Here is a 25,202-nt window from a genome sequence, read left to right on the forward strand (position 1 = left end):
GCTCTGTCGCCTAATAGATTTTTGAGTTGAAATAAAGACGAAAACGCCACCTTTTTAGTCACCGAAAAGTTTAATTGCGGAATACAGATTGTACGCTCCGTTATTGATAATGTTTAGAAAGTGGTGTACGATATCAAAAGTATCACTATACAATTTGCGCAAAATGATTATTTTTTAAAGATATTTTTGAATTACAGAATACAGAAGCTCTGTCGACTGTTACATATTCAAGTTGAAATAAAATTGAAAATGTCACCGAAAAGTTGAATTCTGGAATACATATTGTATATTCCATTATTGATTACGTTTAAAAGGTGGGGCACGATATCAAAAGTATCACTCGTTGCGGTGAAAATCGTTCCTCTGTTGATTTGGTGGTGATTTTTGGACAGCTGGCGTCGGGTAATGCTCGGCTCTGGGCGTGGCGGGAGCGGCTGCAGACGGAGGATGGCGGAGAGGGGGGCTTCTAGTTCCATATGCGGAGGAAGGAGTCCCAGGATCCCGTGGCGACGGCCATGCCGTTCTCCGTGACGCCGAGGCACGACACCCTGTTGTCGTGGCCGGCCAAGATTCCTGGAATAAGGGAAAAGAAACAGTGAAAAAATTGATTTAATGCGCTTTGTTTTTCTCTTTTCTCTTTAACCCTTTGATGACAGAATAAAAAATATTTTTCTTCATACATTTTTATTTCTAGAAATTATTTACTAATAAGTGTATACAGCAACTGAAAATTTGCTGAATATTGTGCACACAGATTGATGCAATATTTATCCCTCAACAAAATTAAAAATACACATTGTGTGCCTGGTAGGTAGCGACAAAGACCATGTTTTATAAAGTATAAGTAAAAGCATTTATTCTTGAAAATATGAGGTTATATATAACACTACTTATATTTAGTATTATTATGACTATCACTCAATTAATATTTTGTTTATTTCGTTCAATAACCTTACAAAATCGATAAACTAAGATACATATAACCTATAAATATCCCGACATGTGCACATCGCCATACAAGCACTATTTCTGTTACATAGGCAACACATAATGCACTATGGTTTTAACTAGAAACCTGTAGACACTTAGACAATTTATTTTAAATTTGTGGTTAGCAGCAGTAACCAGTTGTCATGAAAGGGTTAAGTATTTCTGTAACTTTTTGTAATATTACAACTAATTGTAAGATGTGAATGATCAATAATTCTAAATTTCAATGTACAACTAAGTGAAGAAAAAAAATACATAACATGAATTGAATTTTTTTTAACAACCCTGAAGGAATCCCAACTTCTTCTCTGGTCTCAATCCCGTGGATTGGTCTGCAGCAACAAATGACACCTCCTTCGCCATTCTGGTCATTCAGCTCTTCATACGTCAAACAGCCCATATCCTCATACAAGTCGCAAAGATATTCGCGGCGTGGGTGTTCTCTAGCATTTGTTCCCTCGATCGTTCCGCCCTAACATACTGTTCAAAATGTATCTGATACTTGTGTAAATTGTGGCATCAGATCCAACGTATCTGGTATTTCTCGCCAGAGAACCGAAAGCCGATATTTTCTTTTATTTATTTTTATTTATTCGGGAATTGTACAGCTTTAAATTTATTAAAAGTATTTCATAATAAAAAATAGTTACATTCATTGAAAAAAAGCCAATTACACAATTCCAGATTTATATTATAATAACGATCAAAAACATCAAGATAAAAATTAAATTAAAAAGATTGGGTGTGTGTGTGTGTGAGAAAGGGAGTAAAAGGGTAATAATAATAATAATAATAATCTTGGATGATTTATATAGCGCCATTTTCGTAAAAAAACTACCTCAAGGGCGCTTAATACAGGTATGGATTATGATATGAAAATGATAATGAGAGAAAATTAAAAAAAAAAGTATTAATGAAAAACGTCGTCAGGAGGTAAGGGTATGGTATGGTATAAAAAATAGGATATATAAATCGCTCACTCCTTTCAAGAACGTCATAAAGGAAAAAACTTGATTTTTCAGGAGAACGTTTTTAAAGTTAAAAAATATAATACAATGTATTAAAAATAAATACCAAGCCACTTATTGAACTTTTTACAGTGCAACAGATCTTATTAGGTAAAACCTGAAGGTTTTTTCTCCATTTGAAAAATATTTAGTATATTTAAAAAATAATTAAACAATACCTTTTCTTCAAAATGCAAAAACAACACTTTCTGCCCTGTAGCGGGTAAATATTAAGTTAAAAATATGCCTCTTTTGCTGGGATATAGTACATTTTCTGGGCATTCCAAAAACACGCACCACTGAAAATTGACGATTTTTGATTTATGACGTTCTTAAAGGAGTGAGCGAAATATGATATATGGGATTTTGGTAACCATAGGGTTAAATAGGATTACTGATTACTGACCGGCCCTCTCTGTCTTCATGGAGTCCCAAACGTTGCAGTTGAAATCGTCATAGCCAGCCAACAGCAGGCGGCCGCTCCGCGAGAACGCCACCGACGTGATCCCGCAGATTATGTTGTCATGCGAGTACATCGCCAGCTCCTGCAACACAAATCGAGGGTTAGAAAGGCGAGAACATAGATCCGCGTCCAAAAGTTCTGACGAGAACTGCCGACGAATTGTCAGCAGTGGTCGTCCTGGGCGGCGCGAACCTGACGCCTTGTAAAAGAGGCAAGCTTGATGGCGGCTCTCAGGAGGCATGCGGATGGCCAAGCCAACTGAATCGCCTTTTCTTGACGACAGTTATGACCAAGATTTTCTGCGTCTTACACCTTATCTCTTTATTCCTCACAAAGTCTAACCACAGCACGCCTAAAATTCTCCGCAGACACCTATTCTCAAAGCTTAGTATACGGCTGCTCTGGGCTCTTGTAAGGTGCTATGTTTTACAGCCGTATAAGAGAACAGGAGCAATGCAGGCATTGCATAAGCGGCATTTGGTCTTCACCGAGTATAAATCGTTAATATTACTAAATTATATACTCGTATCTTAGTAGATAATGCAATTAACCCTTTTTGGTCCCCAACAAAATATTAAAAATTCCAGATAGGCAGTTACAAGTCCAATGATTAAAGAAAACACTTTGTTTTTTACCACTTGAGTTTTATTATAGACTACATGTTTCAGAAGTTAAACTTCCATCATTCAGGTCTGTATAATAACTGTTGTTATTATACAGACCTGAATGATGGAAGTTTAACTTCTGAAACATGTAGTCTATAATAAAACTCAAGTGGTAAAAAACGAAGTGTTTTCTTTAATCATTGTAACATGTCTTACCACAAAGTTAATGCCGAAACAATAAATAAAGTTACAAGTCCAATGGACAAATGAATTTTTGCCCATTGGAATGCGTAACTGTCTACTTGGAATTTTTTAAAATTTTTGGGGACCGGTATGGGTCAACTGGAGTTTAGCAAAATAAAAGTTCTTTGAATGGATATCGTGTACAGACCTGGTCGGAGCGAATGTCGAACACTCGACATGTGGCATCGTCAGAACCCGTGGCAAATGCAAATCCAGACGGGAAGAACTGTAAAAGAGAAAGTTTGATTAGTCATGATTGTAACAAAGGTGATAAATTTCTTGAATGTTTTTCGCAGATACTTTGTGGCACATTTTATAAAATTAAACAACATTGTTTTAACCAATTTTTTTATTTTTTATCATTATTAGTACACTTTAACCAACCGGTTTCTACAAGAACCTTAGTCATCATCAGGGTTTATCAAATTCTAAAACATTAAAATACTAAAAAACATAAAAATACTCGTAGTTAATTACATTCCATTACCAAAAACTTCCACACACTCTATACACCATATGAAAATATGATTTAAAAAATATGATTTAAAAAATATAATTTAAAAATATAAATCCAAAACGTGCCTTGATTGAAGAGGGTCGTTTAGTGAAATGCCGTATAAAGAGCGGCCGTATAGCGAGGTATGGGTATATAGACATTCGAATCCACCAAAAACCCAAGTGACAATATAATCGCACCCAAGGTTTCCACATAAATTTTATTTATTTACTGAATTCAACTAAAATTAAGTGGAATAAAGTCTATTTTATTCTATAAAATAAGACTCTTAAAAAGCATATCAGGCAAGAGTCTTCGAGATAGAATAAGAAACGCCAGGATCAGGGAAATATGCGAGATCAAAGATGTCGTAAGGTGGGGAAGGCAACGAAGGAGACAATGGTATGCGCATGTGAGGAGAATGGAACCATCCAGACTCCCCCACATCGCATTGTACGGTCAACCCCATGGTAGACACGGCTTCCGGGGAGACCACCAAAGAGATGGGTAGATAGCTGGGCATCGACATCACAGGAGGCTAATCCCTCTTAAAAACAGGCCACAAGTCCTACACCAAGATGATGAAGAAGAAGAACTAAAATTAAGTGGAATAAACTCTTATTCCTCATTGCTGAGGGTTGTGACCCTTGCAATTACTCTTCTCCAGTTATCCCTTGACTGCGCTGCACGTAGCGCTCCAACTACCGAGGTGCCTGCTGCTGCCTTAATTTGATCGGTCCATCGTGTGGGGATCTTCCTCTCCCTCTCTTTCCCTCCAGGCTACAGATCAAAACTAGTCGTTCCAGGCTATCCTCGTTGCCACGCGCAACGTGTCCAAAGAACTGGAGAATCCGTCGGGATTCATTAAAATATAATGCTAGTTATATACAGACATTTGACTCTTAAAAAACCCACAAAGTGACAATATAACCGCCCACAAGGTCAGTAGTAAGCCAGTGTCCCAAGTCAGGGCAGAGAGAGTAATCGGCTGGAGTGAGGTGGTTACCGTGACGGCGTTGATGTCGCTCTCGTGTCCCGGGAAGGTCTGGCGGCACATGCCGTCGCGCACGTCCCACAGCTTGGCGCTGGCGTCGCAGGCCCCCGACACGAAGGTGCGCATGTCGGGCGCGAGGGACAGCGACATCACGTCGCCCGTGTGCCCCACGAACGAGCCGCACTGCTGGCCCGTCTCGATGTCCCACAGCGCGCTGGAATCACACGCCGCAACGTGAGAACATGCCACCGTTATGGACCTCAACATATCTCAAATCTAAATTTTAAAAGACCTTTTCAACTTTGACATCAACTGATAATTAAAGCCAAAAAACTCAAGATATCAAACTTTATACATTTGCGTGACATTTACCATTCTGGCCATAATTGCGTTAATTTTTAACACCATATTGCGTTAATTTTTTAAACTTGTATGTATGCAGACAGCGGAATAAAACTTCTTCTTCAAACCCTTGACCGCACCCGATGGTGCATAGGGCACTGCATCATATAAACGCAGTGTTATTATGATCGTTAAAACATGAAGATAACTGTTACCTGTAGATAAGCCATCCGCTTATTTGTTTTTGAAAATGATGCGGAATGCATCGTGACACGTGTCAAAGTAGCTTTTAAAAAATAGTGGTATTTACTAAGTAAAACTTAAATTAAATATGGATAGATTTTACCACAAAGTGACTGCCGAATCAATAAATGAAATATTAAATAAATATTGGAGTGAAAAAATCACTTATGTTATTTAAACCCTCCCACTGAGAATCGAACACGGGACCTCCAGCACGGTAGCCGAGCGTGCTGACCATTAATAAAAATACACATTGTATATTGTAAAACAGCTAGCATGCAACGGAAAGGCAAATAAACGAGGAACCAAATAAGGAGTGTATAGTTACCAGGACATATCTCCGGAGCTAGTCAGGATCTGGTTATCGTCCAGGAAGCGGCAGCAGGAGAGGTATCCCGTGTGGCCGGGCAGTTCCCGCGACACCCGCACATTTCCCTCGCGCGTCTTCAGACTAAAAATTGAAACCACAATGTCATCATTCCATGCAGATCATTTTTGCTATCTTGATCAATTGCCAATTTTCACTTGGGAGCCTGCTAACTACACATATAAACCACATGTGATAGAAAAATTTATGAAAAATATATATTTGTGTAGTTTGCCTGAATTGTTAATTGATAAACATTCACTAAGTCTAGTTTAGTTACTATAATTGTGGAGGTCCTCACCAAAACGTTACATTTCCATTATAAATTATTTTATTCTCAATATTATTAATATTTAAAGCATTTACTTTGTGGTTAGTCATTTCTACTTATTTATTTTTTTTACAAAAATGTTAATAATATTAGTATATAACCACTCACCGAAAAAATTTTAAGTTATCAGGAATTCTAGCTTGTGAGATTGTTACGTTCTGGTGCGATTTAATGAATTCATATTGGTTTAACCCTCTATCACTCATGAGCTCGAATGTTTTTCATTTTTTGGATTTGAGACGTAAAGACAAAAGTAAAATACACGTGTTTCGGGAATTTTTTTTTTTTTTATTAATTATGAAACAAAACTAAAAAATAGTGAGTGTTGCCTTGAGGCAACACTGAATAAAAAGATCAAAATAATGATAATAATAGGCTGGCAGCCTTTAATGTGAGAGGTGGAAGTTTCTGAAGCAATTCTTAACTTTCGTGTAGCATAAAGCTGCTCCGCATTTTTCACACACATTGTGGGTAAACCTTTACATTTCGCAAATTCGCAGCTGATTTTTTTTTAGAGTTTGTTTTGTCGCAACTTCAATTAAGATTTCGATAGAATACAGAAAACGGTACAGATTAGCATTTAAACCATTTTTTGTGCAATATTGGAAATGTATTATTAAAATTCAAGTTTAGTTGGCACATTATTTGCGGGAAACGCTTAAGAGCGTCGTTTACATACCGTTGATAGTTCTTATTGCTTACTTTTGGTAGAGCGCGAGAGACGCCAAAAAACATTGTACAGATGGGAATTGGGTGTTGCGGCTACTTGTGATTAGTATACTGAGGGTCGGGCGGCAGACTGCCAGAGTATAATTAGGGTCCGGGTTGATGAAAACACTGCCCAAAAACGTGTTAAAATCGACAAAGAGATAATAATTTATATGATCATATCATCTCAAAAATTACGAATAATTATGCGTATTGACCGGGCAAAGGAGTTCTATATTCCCTACTTAAAATACAATACACAATTTATTTTTATTCTCACATTTATCACTGAAATTATGACATGCAAACCATTAATAATTGAGAAATTTAATCTTATTCATTCTTACATTTTTATCTAAATTCACTTGCATAACTGTAAAAAGTTATTATATATTTTTAAAATGTAAATGTGGTTAGTGAAATAACCGTGAAATCCGGATTTTATGTCCCCGGATTTAACATTTTCCCGGCAACAGTGTGCAATTTTTTCAGTCCCTATATCGTAGTCATACAGGAGAAAGTGACCAAGTGCATTGTTTTACAAAAACCTGATCATTGACTATTTGATATCATACTAGCTTAATATTGCCCTGAAAAAATCCCAAAGAATTTTAAACTTGGAAGTATAATATATTGAATAGTTTAAAATGACTAACTGCATTGGTGTTTATTTTCTTGCCTAGCAATAGTGACTTAAATGGCCCTCCTGAAAATTTTACGTTTTGGTAGTTGGTCACCTTCTCCTGTACGACTACGATATGGTTTTGTACATTTATTACACGCATTTACATTTTTTCCCCCCAGTTTACATTGAAAATATCCTGTCATTAGATTTTTTACTCTATCTGTAACGTATCATTGTTTATGAGCAGTTTTTAAATTTTGTTTGTTTCATTTGTTAAATCATTACATTTTTTTACAAAAAAAAAAAATCTTCTCCGTCTTATTCCTCATTACTGAGGGTTGTGACCCTTGTGGAAGCAATGACTCTTCTCTTATCCCTTCTTCACGTTGCGCGTGGCAACAAAGATATATTTTCTTACCAACCTCAATTTATACGTTCCCTTCAGTTAGGTTTTTGTATGCAAAAAAAACTCATCAACTCATATGATTTTCACAAAAAAAATAAAGTAAAATAAAAAAGTTTTTTTTCCTTCAATATCCCAAATTCACATTTATTTTCCATCCACTCAAGTTTTTTTTTCAGTTAGGTTTTTGTATGCAAAAAAAACTCATCAACTCATGATAATTTCACAAAAAAAAAAGTTTTTTCATTTCAATATCTCAAATCAACATTTATTTTCCATCCACTTGAGTTTTTTTTTCACTCCCTTGTAAAACGTAAAACAGGGGTTCGACTACATCCTGCTGATATCATGCGGAGTGGGGATCTCACCTGTAGATGGAGCAGATGTTGTCCAGCCCGCCGCAGGCCACGTAGGAGCCGGAGGGCGCGTAGGCGCAGGTCATGACCCACGAGGAGCGCAGCGGGATGGCGTGCACCTTGTTGGTGGTGTGGCTGTCCCACACTATCAGCTTGCCGTCCTGGCTGGCCGACACCAGGTTCCTGCAATCACACCGCCCGGTCAGCGACTCGCCTCTCCCCACCCAGACACAGTAGGAAAATGTGTCATTCATCGGCTTTTACAATCAACAAGAGATTAAGAAGAGTTCTTTAAGGTTTTATGAACGTGTGGAGAAAATGGATAGCGAGAGAAAAAATATTTATCTTTAAAAAATATTTAAAAAAAAAGAATAACTACTTTTTTTTAACCTTTATCCGCACCCAATGGTGCATAGGGCACTGCAACATATAAACGCAGTGTTATCTTGAAGGAAAGGTGATCAGCCGTTCGCTTCAGGTACCAGTCCAGGGTAATATTGAATAAATATTAGAGTGAAAAAAATTACTTATATTTATTGGCCCCTCCCTTGGGAATCGAACCCGGGACCTCCAGAATGTTAGCTGAGCGTGCTGACCACAAGAAAAGAATTACTATTACAATTATACCATTAATCAAATAAGAAATAAACCTTGAGTGTAAGGCCCTCTTCAAGCACAAGAGCTCAGTCTCTTTTTTGGAGAGGCACGGCGAAACTAAAATTATTATTTTTTTAGTTTGCCATACGTATAAATGTATAGAAATTGTATTAAATTGTATTAAAAAATATAACTATTTAAAAAAATATATATATTTTTTAAATGTTTCAAAAAAAAAATTAATGAAGGAATAACCCGCAAAGCCTTTGCTTTTAGAGGCTTATCTAGGTAGGATAGTAAGGATAGGGAAGGTCAATTGAAAACAAATCTTTCTTAAAAATCTTCTCTGCCTACCCCTACGGAGAGACGGCCTGGGAGGAAGCCAAGGACATGGCGCGTGACAGAGTGACAATCTAGGTTGTAATATTAACGTTTACCTGGAGTCACTGCCCCAGTGCATGGCGTATATCTTGGCGAGATGGCCGCGGAGCGTCCTCCGCGTGCGCATCTGTATGCGGCCGATGGGCTCCAGCGTGACCGTGGCCTGCACCAGCGATGTGTCGCACGCCGCCTTGCGCGCATCCTGCAACCGGGAACACATATTCGTGATACCAATACAATAGTTTAGAGACTAGAAGGAATGTGTATTTGATTACGCAATTTTATCCATTGTTGCGCGGTATGATCGATAATCCTGAAATTATCCGGAGCATTGGTCTGTATGTTCCCGATAGTTACCTAAGACAGCGTCGACATAGATTGTTTCACATTCCTATACACAGGACCAACCTGCCGATGGTTATGCCTGTAGGAAGAGCTACCGCTATGTTGAACAATATCACATTGGATATTGATCTGTCCCATGTGTCCGAAGGAGTTTTCCGAAGCGGGATTCTTCTACACCTTTAAGTCTTCTTGCTTACTTTTAATATATACGCCTTGAATATTGTTTGTTATGTATATATTAATTTTTTGTTGAATAAATTGAAAAATTGTTGAATACCACCCCGGAACCAATTTGGGCTCGACACATACACAAATGCCGTATTTTTTTTTACATGTTTTATAAGAAAACATACATGATAGTAGTTCGTGTTAGCAACTTTTGATGAGAACATCAATAGTACTATAGAACGGGGCTACTTGAACTTTGATGTGTTACTTGAGCCCAGTACAAAAAAATATTTAGATCTGTATTTGGTCTACAATAATGAACGTATCGACATGATTCATTGTTTCCCTGACAGGTGACACTTATTGTCACGATACCCAGACCAAATACAGATTTAAATCTTTTTTTGTACTGGGCTCAAGTAACACATCAAAGTTCAAGTAGCCCTGTTCTACAGTACCTACTCAAAACTAATGTTTAAATTAATAAACTCAAAATTGGACTAACACAAGTGTTTTATTTATATATCGCTGGTTAAGTGACACAACGCAAAAAAAAATTAAACTCTTTATTCCAAAAATAGTATCTAAATGTCCATTTCTAACGCTAGAATCATGGGCGTATTTTGAATATGAAAATGTTGACAATTTAGATACCATTTTTGGAAAAAAGAGTTTAATTTTTTTTTCTTCACATTGTGGCCATTCGGCATTTAACCAGCGATATTTAAATCATGTTATGGAGTAAAAAAATCTTTACTTTTGCAGATTCGATATTTTCAAAACTTCAAAAAGGATAGTTACGCCGTATTTTGTTTTCCTCTAGGTTGTCACCTGTATGACTTTTTTTAGCAAACAACGTTGCAAGGATTCAATTTGACTTTGTTTTGAGTAGAGAAGAGACCAGATCGCAGAAGATGAGACCTTGCAAATGCAAATGCAAGGATAGCATGCAAAATGGACGACTATACGGTGATAATGCGTAGTAAGAGAAGTACTCACTCTGATGACATTCTTGAGTGTCTCCGCCTCCTGCCTCAGGCTGTCCAGCTCGTTCATGGTGGCGGCCGGCTAATCCCGTCTCCCTCGCACAGCACTGAACTGCAACGGGACAAGGCTAAATAAGTCACCGTGTATCGCTTCATTCCAATGCCTACTTGATTTACAATTTCAGGACAAATCAAAATTTCCCACGACATGTGGAAATTTTTTATTTGTCCACGATAAGTCCAAAATTTCCCACGACATTAGGAAAATTTTAATTTGTCAACGGTAAGTTCAAAATTTCCCACGACATGTGGAAATTTTTTATTTGTCCACGATAAGTCCAAAATTTCCCACGACATTAGGAAAATTTTAATTTGTCAACGGTAAGTTCAAAATTTCCCACGACATGTGGAAATTTTTTATTTGTCCACGATAAGTCCAAAATTTCCCACGACATTAGGAAAATTTTAATTTGTCAACGGTAAGTTCAAAATTTCCCACGACATTTGGAAAATTTTAATTTGTCCACGATAATTCCAAAATTTTCTACCACATTTAGAAAATTTTAATTGGTTCACGATACGTCCAAAATTTCCCATGACATTTGGAAAAATTATATTTGTCCACTATAACTCCAAAATTTCTCATGACATTTGAAATTTTTTTATTTGTCCACGATAAGTCCAAAATTTCCCACAACACCTCTACCACAATGCCAGTGTGCCGTGAGCCGAATACAGGAGTGCCGCAGTAAAATTCAATGTATTTGACATTTTACAATTTTTCATTATGTATTTAATACACAATGACAAATAATTTTTGATAATATTGTCTATTTTTCAAAACGTAGCATTGGATAACTATTATAATAATTTTTGTTTTTCAATGGTCAAATCAATTGCCGCACTTATAGAGTTAATAAATTTTTAAAAAATTGAAGGCAGAATCGGCCTCAAATAGTGATTTTGTAAAACTCCATTTCCCAGCGGAGAGGCTACAAACGTTTGCGGCGCGTTCAGTTCAAGCTGTGCAAACGTAGAATATATTTGCATTCATTAATGCCCTTATGATGGTAATTGGCAAACAGGTTACACGTTGTAATAGAGCCATATGTAACGCAATTATTATAGCCACTCAATTACTTCAACAAGTATTTTTGTACATCTTCTCGCACTGTAAATAATTAATAGCGCCTCTGCTTAATTGAAAATCAAGCGAAGACTTCTACTTGATTAAAACCAAATAAAGATTCGAATAAAAATTAACTAAAAAACTTCTGCTTGATCAAAAAAACGCACGAAAACCTCTATTTGATTAAAAATCAAGCGAACGCTTTTACTTGATTGCAAATCAAGTGAAAACTTCTACTTTATAAATAAGAATTAGTCTTCTTTTAATTCGAAAATCAATCTTCTAGGTGATTAAAACCGAACGAAAACTTCTAATCGATTAAAAATCAAGCTAACACTTCTACTTGATCAAAAATCAAGGCGACTTCTAGTTATTTCTCCAAAATATAGACTTCTGGTTGATTACAACCAAACGAAAACTTCTACTTGATTAAAAATAAAGCTCACACTTCTACTAGATCAAAAATCAAGCAGACTTCTAGTTGATTTAAACCTAACGAAAACTTTTACTTGATTAAAAATCAAGTTAACACTTCTACTTGATCAAAAATCAAGCAGACTTCTAGTTGATTAAAACCAAATGAAAACTTCTAATCGATTAAAAATCAAGCTAACACCTTCTACTTGATCAAAAATCAAACGAAGACTTCTACCAAATAATTGGGGATGGACAGGTCAGCAGTCGGAATAATTGGCAGATATGTATGAGAGATGAATGTAGAAGAGACAAAGAATGTTCGCCAATGCAGAGTATGGCATTAAATTACGGATGGTTAATTAGTCATATAAAGAATGAACATGTCACAGGAGACTGAGGTTTGAATCTGGCTCACACCGCATGCCCGGTGGAAACAATCCGCAAGAAGAGTTCGGATACTCACCGACTGTGCAGCAGTCCGCGGGCGGTGGGGGGGGAGGGTTACAATACGGCAGCACCGGCAGCTAGGAGCTGCTTGCAAGCGACGAGTCGAGGCCGGAAGTTCAGTCCGGGAAGTGGGACTATGGCAGCCAATCAACGCTACGCTAGGATCTGCAAAGATAAAAACACCTCAATTGTAACACACAGCTTTAGGTCGCAAAAATCTATGATAATAGACCAGGGGTTCCCAATCTTTTTCAGCCCCCGGTGCATTTACAAGTTTAGTATTTTGTCACGGCGCCCTACTTTAGTAAGCTATTTGGAAAAATGTAACTATATATGTATATACATATATTATAGTCGAAAGAAATAGATAGGTACCTACAATGATAGTAGTTGGGTAGAAAGATTCTAGCTCTTAAAAAAGAAATTGTTGCTTTATAGATACCCGAGAATATTTAATATTTTATGGTTTTGGATAATGATAGAGGATGGTGCGCTAAATTCAGTTACAGCAAATAAAAATGTGAAAGCTAAATTGGCAGTACACAATGGAGTCCTGGTTCCAACTCTAGCGTACGGAAGTGAAGCGTGGAGTTGGCAAAAGAAGGATGAAAGTAAACTGAATGCAGTTGAAATGCGTTCTCTCAGACGAATGGGCGGAAAAACGTCATATTTTTTTTGTTTTTAAAAAGAATAACCCGCAAATCCTCTATTTTAGAGGCTTGTCTGCAGGTAGGATAGTAAGGATAGGGAAGGTAAATGTGAAAAATACATCACAAACGCCCATATCAATTGAAAATAGATCTTTCTTAAATTTGTTTTGCAACTGGCGGGAATTGAACCCGCAACGCCAGTTTTGCAGTCGAACGTCTACCCAACTACGCCACGGCGCCTGTCATCGATGTTCCAATAGTGACAGTTCTATTACAATATTGTAACTACCTGTTGCAGTTATATTTGGCAAGTAAACAACCCAGAAACAAGTTAGGACAAGTCGCTCACTCTTTTCAACAACGTCATAAATCAAAAATTGACAATTTTCAGTTGTGCATGTTTTCGAAAAGCGGCATTTTTTTCACTTAATATTTACTTGTTACAGGGCAGAAAGTGTTGTTGTTGCATTTTGAAGAAAAGGTATTGTTTAATTATTTTTTTAAATTTACTAAATACTTTTCAAATGGAGAAAAAACATATAGGTTTTACCTAAAAAGATCTGTTGCAAAGTAAAAAGTTCAATAAGTGGCTCGATATTTATTTTTAATACATTTTATTATATTCTTAAACTATAAAAACAATCTCCTGAAAAATCAAGTTTTTTGATATATGACGTTGTTGAAAGGAGTGAGCGAAGTGTTAGGAGACATCTCCGACCGGTTAGGTTAATGCATTACACAAGGTGTTAAAGACACGGTTGATTGTGTAGGCAAACAAAACATAATGAAAGCCTACTTGACACCTGTATCGGGAATGCAAAATCAATCCGGTTAAAATGATTCTATTTTTTTCGATGCTGGTACACAAAAAAAAATCTGCTAAAAATATCTCCGCACTGGATTTTTATCTTAGCACTTTATTTATGACGATTTTTTTTAACCCTTTGTATGCGTAAATTTACTTAAGTTGCCCGAATTTTAATTTTAATTTTATTTTAAATTAAAAAAGAGTAATATTTGTGTTTTTATTATTTACACAATTATTTCAATTTCATACTATTTCTTTGAGCCTAAGCGGCTCATTATTAGAAATAGGTATCAAATTGTGGTAGAGTGGGTTCGAACCAAGAAACTCTGGCTCAAGAGTCCGCGACACTAACCACAGGACCACAACCCGACACAAATTTGATTTTCTCCTTTGGACGCATAAATCGACGCATAGTCCATAGCTTGTAAAAGCCATGGATTATAGTCTTTGGCTTTTACAAGCCATGGACTCAAGTAAACAAATAAAGGGAAATAAAGGGAATTTTATAGAATACTTAATTTTTTATGGAAATTTGCATTTTTCAGACCAACTTTAATTTTTTGCTTAACGCGTTCAAAGGGTTAAAGACATATCTTAAAAACCAAGCAAATACTAGCAAAAAAAATACAAGCAATTAACAAATACATTCATAATTACTGTACCAATCATTTGATTATTTCGATTTTTATTATATTAAGTACCAAAAGCCAACTAGTCGGCTTTTCGCAGCCAAACGTAAACGACCAAACACCAATTAGTCAGTTTTTCTACCCTTCGTGCTGGAAATAATTCTCACAATTATGCAAATCAGTTCGACCAATAGCCACATATGGGATTGAGGCAAGAGCAGATACTTCCAGAACAAAATCTCGACTTCGAACCTCCGAGATGAAGACTCTTCGATCTATAACAACATACACGCGTGTTTTTTTGTCTTCCTTGCAAAACTGTTTATTTAAAAAATATTTTTTCCAATCCTGACATACGGCACGGAAACAAGAGCCGACGCCGCGAGAACAAAAAGCCTTCTTAGGACATCCGAAATGAAGACCCTACGACCCATTGCAGGCTTAACACTTCGCGACAGAGTAAGAAACTCAGATATAAGAAAAATCTGCGATGTTGAAGATGTTGTGCGATGGGGAAGAAAAAGAAGACGTTTCTGGAGAGACCATGTGAGAAGAGCGAGTTCGGATCGAGTGGTGAGGGTGGCAGCGGACAGCAGCATAGGCGGGATCAGACCCCCAGGAAGACCACCTAAACGATGGAAGGATAGCTGGTCTTCCACCTCCCAGGACCGACCCGAGAATGACAGGACCTAGTCCTAAAAGAAGAAGAAGAAGAAGAAGTTTTTTTTTCACTGCCTTCTCTTTAACCGGCTTTTTCGTTATCCAGCCCTGGGCCGGTTGAGAGAGCGTCTACTGTAGGTGCAATTTTGTAAAACACTACTTGGTTCTGCCTGCAGATAATAACCACTATAGTACTTGTTAGCCAGTAATTAGTGACTTGATTAAACGTGGAAAATATATACGCAATTCAATTAGTTTTTTTAAGAGTCATTTAATCCGGTAAACAATAGTGAGAAAAAGTAATTCTCTTTATCTTTTGTCAAAAGAACCAGGCCTGAAATTACAGTGCAAAGGTAATGTTTTAACAATGCACTATAGGTAACTTTACCATTGCTTCAAGACTTTTCATTTGCTTATTTTTTAAATTTAATATAGATTTTTTTTAAATATATTATTAGATTAAAACCAATATTTTGAGCTTTTCCACTTTATTTTTATTTGACCAGCGACCGGGTTTCGTCGTTACCGACATCATCAGACTGGTGATGTCGGTAACGACGAAACCCAGTCACTGGTCATATAAAAATAAAGTGGAAAAGCTAAAAATATTGGTTTTAATCTAATAATATATTAAAAATGCAATTCCATCACAGTGTCAGTGGATAATATAAATCTAGTTTTTTTTGTCCGCCTCCGTAGTGTAATGGTCAGCACGCTCGGCTACCGTTCTGGAGGTCCCGGGTTCGATTCCCAAGGGGGGTAAAATAAATATAAGTGATTTTTTCACTGTAATATTTATTCAATATTATTACCCTGAACTGGTAACTGAAGCGGAGGGCTGATCACCTTTCCTTCATGTGTAAACAATCAAGATAACACTGCGTTTTTATGACGCAGTGCGCTATGCATCATTGGGGTGCGGATAAGGGTTTTTTATTATAATTTTTTTTTAATACAATTTAATACAATTTCTATACATTTCTACTTCATACAATCTTAAACTATTAGTTGCGCTAAGCCTCTCCAAAAAATAGACTGAGCTCTTGTGCTTGTCTTACTTTTTTTCTTAGTTTTTTTTTTTTTCTAAAGAATTGGCATTTCAAAAACTGGCAGTTGATCCAAACTTAAAGAAAAGTAATTTCGGACAATTTGAAAAGAGCTATTTTGTAAAATACTACCTCAAGGGTGTTTCATAATGATATGATTGATACATTAGTTTGTCCTTAGACAAAACAATAATAAAAGTTAAATCGAAGGTTAACTTTCTTTCGGGTACAGCGTCAGATTGCCTGGTCAACATTGACACAACCGGCACATCTGACTCGGGTCCATTAGGGTCGCATAGCCATCACACAGACTTTTGATACATTTAAAAAATATAATAACAAAGATAGGTAATATTTTTAATGATAATTTCAAAACACGGGATTTTATGATAATATTCAATGACACCGAATACAAATATGTGTCCGCCTCCATAGTGTAATGATCAGCACGCTCGGCTACCGCTCTGGAGGTCCCGGGTTTATTCCCAGGGGGGGGGTAATAAAATATAAGTGATTTTTTTCACTGTAATATTTATCATATATTACCCTGGACTGGTACATAAAGCGGAGGCCTGATCACCTTTCCTTCACGGGTTTAGAATCAAGATAACACTGCGTTTATATGATGCAGTGCCCTATGCACCATTGGGGCGCGGATAAGCGTTTGAAGAGAAGAAGAAGAATACAAAATTCATGACCATTTATTTTTTATTGAATAGAAGCAAAATTATAAAGTTTTCTATGGCGCATAGACAAGGCGACATCTTTTCATAGCAATTCCAGCCCGATCAATCAATTTATGGTCTATACTTTTATGTACTACTTTTAGAAGAGTAATAAAATAAAACGTTATATTCTTAATATGCCATCGATACGGAATAACTCTCCTCCAATATTCGGAGTGGTTTCGGGGGAGGGGGTCCGTAAACACACCCCTGGGAAATATAGTATCATGCAACTCAATACCAGAATATTAATACTTTGAGGAGGGGGCAATTTAGACTACTAACGACTCCTATGTCCATCCGATGTTGCATAAGGAACAAAATCATATAGATATTTTATTGTTAATTACATCTAGGCAATAATAAAAATTTCATTAATTGATTCAGAAGTCGCTTTGTGGTAACATGTCGCTCACTCCTTTCAAAAACGTCATAAATAAAAAAACTTGATTTTTCAGGAGAACATTTGTAACGTTTAAAAATATAATACAATGTATTAAAAATAAATATCAAGCCACTTATTGAACTTTTTACTGTGCAACAGACCTTTTTAGGTAAAACCTGAAGGTTTTTTCTCCATTTGATAAATAAAGTATATTTAAAAAAATTATTAAACAATACCTTTTCTTTAAAATGAAAAAAAACAACATTTTCAGCCCTATAGCGGGTAAATATTAAGTTAAAAATATGCCTCTTTTGCTTGGATATAGTACATTTTCTGGGCATTCCGAAAACATGCAAAACTGAAAATTTACGATTTTCGATTTATGACGTTCTTGAAAGGAGTGAGCGATGTATGCATTTTTAATTTAAGTTTCACTTTCACCATTTTGAATGTGTCCAAATACTTGTTCACAAATCTGGATTATCTCCAATCGGGAGTTATTTTTAATATTATTTTTTGACATCTCAACAAAGATGGAGAAGAATATAGAAGTCTGGGCATTTACGGGGCTTACGACTGTAGATTTAGATGTCTCTAGTGAAATTCTAATGAATTCAAGCAATATGTTTCGAATTTGAACAATATACATAGAAGTTCCAAGAATTTGAGTAGTGTGGTTGTCAATCATAGTAGAATAATTGGTGAATGTTACATGTGTGTAAAGTGATCACTTAACAAAGCTAACCGGTAGACATTATAATTAAGTTATAATAAAATATTGATAGTGATTTTAAAACGAATTTACATTTTAATTATAAAATAGAAAATCACAAAGTTAGTGCTTCAAATATAAATTATACTTAACAAAGCCTACGACGGTCGTAAGCCCCGTATATGCTCAGACTTCCATATTCGTCTTCATCTATGTTGAGATGTCCAAAAATAATATAAGTTTTAGTTGGTAAATATATTAGTCTCTTTAAATTTATTGTGACACGTGTTTCAATGCATTCCGCATCATCTTCACATGCAGAATGCATGGAAACACGTGTCACAATACATTTTAAGAAACAGTGGTATTTACCAAGTAAAACTGAATGGACAAAAATAAAGATGGATGCGTTTACACGCAAATTTTTTGTATTGCCGGCTTGTTAAGCACGGCATTGGAGAGTACGTAAGCGCGCTTAAGGCGGAAAACCAGTCAAGTACAAAAAAAAAACACAAATTAACTGTTCATTAGTTCATATAATTGTTGATTAGGAAATGCGATGACTGACCATTTTCTGTAAATGTCTTTGCACTGTGTCGTGTCTGTCTGCTGTGCTGATCGGGGTCGTGGAGGCGTCTGTGTACCGGCCAACGTCGGGTTGGAATCGGATCTAGCTGACTAACTGAACTAAACTAACTACTAATCTCTTTCACTGCCTACACCGGGGTACGTCTAGAAAATTTGGTGGTGGTTGCACAAACTTGTATTATTTAGATTGGCAGTGCCGGGGATAGTGAAAGCTTTTAAATGTAAATTCACAGTAAAATTAGGATGAAATTTTGATTCACATTTGTAAATTTCGCAACTTAGTACATAAAACAAACAATAAAAAAATGCGAATTATATTTGAAGCACTAACATTGTGATTTTCCATTTTATAATTAAAATATAATTTAGTTTTAAAATCACTATAAATATTTTATTATAACTTAATTATAATGTCTACCGGTTTCGAAGCTAACCGCTTCTTTATCAATCAGTCTTGAAAATGAAGCGGTTAGCTTCGAAACCGGTAAACATTATAATTAAGTTATAAAAAAATATTTATAGTGAAAAATAAATTAGTAAAAAATAAATTAGTAAATTTACTATTTATAAATTCACTATTTTTGTAAAAAATAAATTAGTAAAAATGACTAACCACAAAGTAAATGCTTTAAATATTAATAATATTGAGAATATTTATAGTGATTTTAAAACAAAGTTACATTTTATAAATAGATAAGGAGAGTGTTATATTACCATCCCGCAAAGTTAACAATGCTTTTAATCTTCTTCTTCTTCTTGCTTTTATTACACAAAATATGTTTTTACATTACCCCGATTTTAAACACTTATCTTATATTTTAATCATAAAAAAAACTTTGCAAGAGAGGTCTGTCGGGAAGCCTGGATGCTTCTGTATCAGATCTGGGAATGCGGTGGGCCAGCTTTCAATATGTACAACTAACTATTGTTAGATATACATCTAGAGGGCCTGTCAGGAAGTCTAGATGCTTCTGTATCAGATGTGGGAATGCGGTGGTCCAGCTTACAATGTTTTTTAATTCAGTTTGTGTATAATCTACAAACACCTCGTTACAAGTGTCACATGCACACTTTTTGTTTTAAACGAGTGTGCGCGTCCCATTAACGGAACGCATTAACTGTTTTCCCCTAGTTTACATCACATAATTGAAATAGATTGAAAAGTTTTGCAGGGATAAACACAAAAGTTTAAATGACCTCAGGTTGAAAATACTGGTGGGAACGAATAAACAATTAGATTTGCAATTAGTCAGAATTCTCCTACAACATTTTCAATGCGTCCAAATACTTGTTCACAAATCTGGATTATCGCCAATTATAGGAGTATTTTTCGTAGTATTTTTTGACATCTCGTCAAATATGAGATGAACCGGGTTTCTCATGAAAGATGAGAAACCAGGAATCGGACTTCATATATATATATATATATATATATATATATATATATATATATATATATATATATATATATATATATATATATATATATATATATGTGATAAGAGTTTTTGCTCAATAAAAAGGCTTCTTCGTCTCACCAATAGATGTCACTAGTGAAAATTCTAGAAATTCTTGCACAATTTTTCAAAATTGGATGAAATATAGAAATGACAAGAATTTGAGTAGTGTGGTTGTCAATAATGGGTAGAATTGGTGAATGTTACACGTGTGTAAAGTGATCACTTAAACCAGCCTATGACGGTCGTCAGCCCCGTAAATGCCCAGACTTCCATATTCTTCTTCATCTTTGATGAGATGTCAAAAAATAATAAGGATTCTCCTGATAAAAAATAATTGTTTGCTGTAATAGACTAAAATCAATAACTTTTTTTTAAAGATTTTTTTTAATTAATTGAGTAATTTCAATATGTGTCGGGTTGTGGTCTTGTGGTTAGTGTCATGGACTCTTAAGTGAGAGTTGCTCGGTTTGAACCCACTCTACCACAATTTGATACCTATTTCTAATAATGAGCCGTTTAGGCTCACAGAAATAGTATGAAATTGAAATATTTGTATAAATAATAAAAACACAAATATTTCTCTTTTTAAAAGAAATATATATGTAAAAACAATAATAAAACACTTGTATAAGACAACTATTGAGTTTATTAATGTTAACATGACTAGTTATGAGAACCACAGATGTTGTCATCAACAGGTGAAAAAGAGTTTGTATTTTCAATTGTCGATGAGAATATCTTTTCTTATAACTAGTTGTGCTTACATAAATAAACTCAAAAGTGGTCTTATACAGTGTTTTATTTTTATGTTTGATTAGAACACATTTTTTTACAACATTTTACCCATTTAAAAAAAAATGTTGATGTAATTCTGGATTTGCCTCACTTATATTTAAGGAGATAATTTTTTTTAATCCTCATCCGCACCAAATGGAGCAAAGGGCACTGCATCATATTGACGCATGTTACCTTGATCGTTACTTATATGTAGGAAAGGTGATCACTCCTACGCTTCAGCGACCAGTCCAGGGTAAAATTAAATAAATATTAGAATGCTGATAGTGTGTGAAGGAGATGTCGCTCACTCCTTTCAAGAACGTCATAAATCAAAAATTGTCAATTTTCAGTTGTGCATGTTTTCGGAATGCCCAGAAAATGTACTATATCCCAGCAAAAGCGGCATATTTTTAACTTAACATTTACCCGCTACAGGGCAAAAAGTTTTGTTTTTGCATTTTGAAGAAGAGGTATTGTTCAATTTTTTTTTAAAATATACTAAAATTTTTCAAATGGAAAAAAAAACCTTCTGGTTTTATTTTAAATACATATTGTTTTATTTTTAAACTTTAAAAACGTTCTCCTGAAAAATCTAGATTTTTTATTTATGACGTTCTTGAAAGGAGTGAACGATGTATATTTACCAGTGCTTACTATTTGTTATTTTATATTTTATGTTTAAGACTTTTTGTTTCTCTATTAGTGTAATTTCATATTACATACTGTATATATCGCTCACTCCTTTCAAGAACGTCATAAATCAAAAATCGACAATTTTCAGTTGTGCATGTTTTCGGAATGCCCAGAAAATTTACTATATCCCAGAAAAAGCGGTATTTTTTAAACTTAATATTTACCCGTTACAGGGCATAAAGTGTTGTTTTTGCATTTTGAAGAAAAGGTATTGTTTAATTATTTTTTTAAATAAACTAAATATTTTTCAAATGGAGAAAAAACCTTCAGGTTTTACCTAAAAAGATCTGTTGCAAAGTAAAAAGTTCGATAAACGGCTTGATATTTATTTTTAATACATTGTATTATATTTTTAAACTTTAAAAACGTTCTCCTGGAAAATCAAGTTTTTTGATTTATGACGTTATTCAAAGGAGTGAGCGATATGTGTTATGTTAAAGGCATTAGCCGTTCAATAAATAAATAAAATCGCTAATATTTATTTTCACCTACTCTGTCTACCCAACTATGCCACGGTGCCTGTCAGCCTGTAAGTATGGGTTTACATTGGCCGGTTTAAGTGATAATTTAAACAATGCATAGCATTAACATTCTACTTTGAAATTTGAATTATGCGGTTGTCAATCGTGGGTTTGAAGTATTTTATCCTCAAGAATTTACAAACGCATGCGTCTGTATCCCGCAAGGAGACTTGATGTGATAATTCATATGTTTGAATATGTTATTATGATCCCTATTAGCAAGAAGTGACCCAGACAATGTTACCAATTAAAATCAATAAGTGAGTATGCTTCGTATTTCAATTATGATTGCAAGACCAACTCATGTTGATATCATATTGGAATGCAAACTTTTGTACCTAGAAATCAAGCATTTTTATTTGGCTAGACATATCGCTCACTCCTTTCAAGAACGTCATAAATCAAAAAACTTGATTTTTCAGGAGAACGTTTTTATAGTTTAAAAATATAATGCAATGTATTAAAAATATTATTTTTTGACATCTCATCAAAGATGAAGAAGAATATGGAAGTCTGGGCATTTACGGGGCTTACGACCGTCATAGGCTGGTTTGAGTGATCACTTTACACACGTGTAACATTCACCTAATTCTACCCATTATTGACAACCACACTACTCAAATTCTTGGATGTTCTATATATATGAACCAATTTAGAAACCTTGTTCATGAATCACTAGAACTTCACACATCTATTGGTGAGATGTAAAGAAGCCTTTTATTAAGCAGAAACTCTTATATTAGTATGTGAGGTCCAAATCCTGGATTATAATCACACACATGAGAACCGCCAGAAAATACCATTTTCATTTTTATTATTTAAGCTTATAATTTGACCAGATAATTTATTTACAACATTTTGAGTGTGTCCAAATACTTGTTCACAAAATCTGGATTATCTCCAATTACAGGAGTTATTTTCATATAATTTTTTGACATCTCATCAAAGATGAAGAAGAATATGGTTATATATATTCCATATTCTTCTTCATCTTTGATGAGATGTCAAAAAATAATATGAAAATAACTCCTGTAATTGGAGATAATCCAGATTTTGTGAACAAGTATTTGGACACACTCAAAATGTTGTAAACCTGAAGGTTTTTTTCTCCATTTGAAAAATATTTAGTGTATTTAATAAAATAATTAAACTATACCTTTTCTTCAAAATGCAAAAACAACACTTTCTGTCCTGTAGGGGGTAAATATTATGTTAAAAATATGCTTCTTTTGCTGGGATATAGTACATTTTCTGGGCATTCCGAAAACATGCATAACTGAAAATTGAATTTTTTTATTTATGACGTTGTTGAAGGGAGTGAGCAATATGTACACTGTTTGATTTTTTGCTGACATGTATTTAAATACAAGTTTTAGTTGTGTACTCCTTATCATTGTAGAAAACAGGTTTTTATAACATATGTCTAGCCAAATAAAAATGCTTTATTTCTAGTGTGTCAATGATTTTTCTCCATGTATAAATAATTTTACTAGGAGGCCAATTACTAGCATATATGTAGTATTTTTACAAGTAATTTTCCATCTAAAAAAACAAGAATAAGCACGAAAAAAATAACTGAATATTCATTTATACAAGGAAAACATTTATACAAAGAAATGTTTAGATTTTAAACAATATTGACTAAACCTTTCAGCTTAATGGACAAATAACGTCATATTTACCCTACATTTGGCAACAAAAAAATGAGATAAGTTTATTTTATATAATTAATTTAGCGATAATCAAAGGTACGTTTTGATGCTGTCATGAAATTTTCAATAAATATGCGTAAAAACACTTCAAGATGATATTTGGGTGTGATATTCATCTTTATTTCATAAAATAAAGATGTACCTACACTGTACCGCCATAAATGTACCGCGATAAAACATGTATGTACCGCCAAAATGGTGATAATGTATAGCGCAATCGGTGTCTAAAATCGTGGCAAATCGTTTTAAAAACAAGGCCAAATTGATGTTTTATTACAAAATGTTCGCCTTAATTGAAGTTGTAACTAACATTTTAATGTGTAACTGTAAACACCCTGTTTTAGCAGTCGTATTTAGGCGAAGGAAATTACACTAACACCACCGCAACAGTACGCCGATATTGGCGATATTATTCCACTGTTACTTGTAGATACCTATATTTGCGAAGGCTGCGGTGCGTCCCGACGTCTCATTGCATTAAAATGTAATTTCCTTTACGGCACAGCTCGATAATAACACGACAAGCGGAGACGAGAAATATGCCCGATACTGCAGAACTTATACGCTCTACCCAGAAAACAGGTGATGCCTTATATACCTACCCGATTGTTTCCTATGCCGATCCTTTTAAACCTTTACAATCGCACGCCCGGCAACTGATATAGTCGAAATAAGGCAAATAGCACTCGACTGCGATCCTACGGCGGAATAAGGGGGGCCCGGACGAGGAAAATATCGACATTAAACACGTCCAATGTGTGCGAAAAAGCCGATGGGCGACTTGAATATTCTATACGAGGCGCGACTGTCGGATTCAATTTTCAGCACTGTATTCACCAACTGACATAATTCAGCACTCAAGAAGCGATAAAACGGGAACCGACGGCCCTAAAGCATATGCCCGCAAGACCGTCTGTCAAATAAAACATCGAGAAATGCTGTCGAAACTTTTTACTTTACCCTTCTGTCAGGAAAAAACTGTATTCCACACCACTCCCAGTCGCCTGGTCGAGTTTATCACTATCACAGTCAAATAGACTTCATTTTCACTGATTCGTACATTCTCTAATGTTTGTGCAAACCGCCGGGTGATAACAATTTCGCGTTCACAATTTTTAGAAGGATTTAGCAACCATCAACCTATCCCTACGCCTTCTACCGGGCTCGACTTTTTTCACGGCCATTTGCAAACT

At 35.2% G+C, this 25,202-nt stretch overlaps 1 protein-coding gene across 1 annotated transcript; it reads right to left on the bottom strand.

The window, feature by feature from the left end:
- Positions 1–25,202, bottom strand: LOC148312772 (guanine nucleotide-binding protein G(I)/G(S)/G(T) subunit beta-1). Its single transcript, XM_088274262.1, has 10 exons — positions 24,970–25,202; positions 12,660–12,808; positions 10,664–10,762; positions 9,208–9,353; positions 8,186–8,356; positions 5,712–5,834; positions 4,811–5,012; positions 3,457–3,534; positions 2,404–2,542; positions 1–573 (listed from the first exon to the last, which is right to left on the bottom strand). The coding sequence occupies exons 3-10, from the start codon at positions 10,718–10,720 to the stop codon at positions 467–469; spliced, it is 1,023 nt and encodes a 340-aa protein (XP_088130388.1). The 5' UTR covers positions 10,721–10,762; positions 12,660–12,808; positions 24,970–25,202; the 3' UTR covers positions 1–466.

Source organism: Brachycentrus maculatus, unplaced genomic scaffold (assembly GCF_059751285.1).
Source record: "Brachycentrus maculatus isolate JH-2025_06_01 unplaced genomic scaffold, ASM5975128v1 h1tg000033l, whole genome shotgun sequence".
Classification (NCBI taxonomy): Eukaryota; Metazoa; Arthropoda; class Insecta; order Trichoptera; family Brachycentridae; genus Brachycentrus; species Brachycentrus maculatus.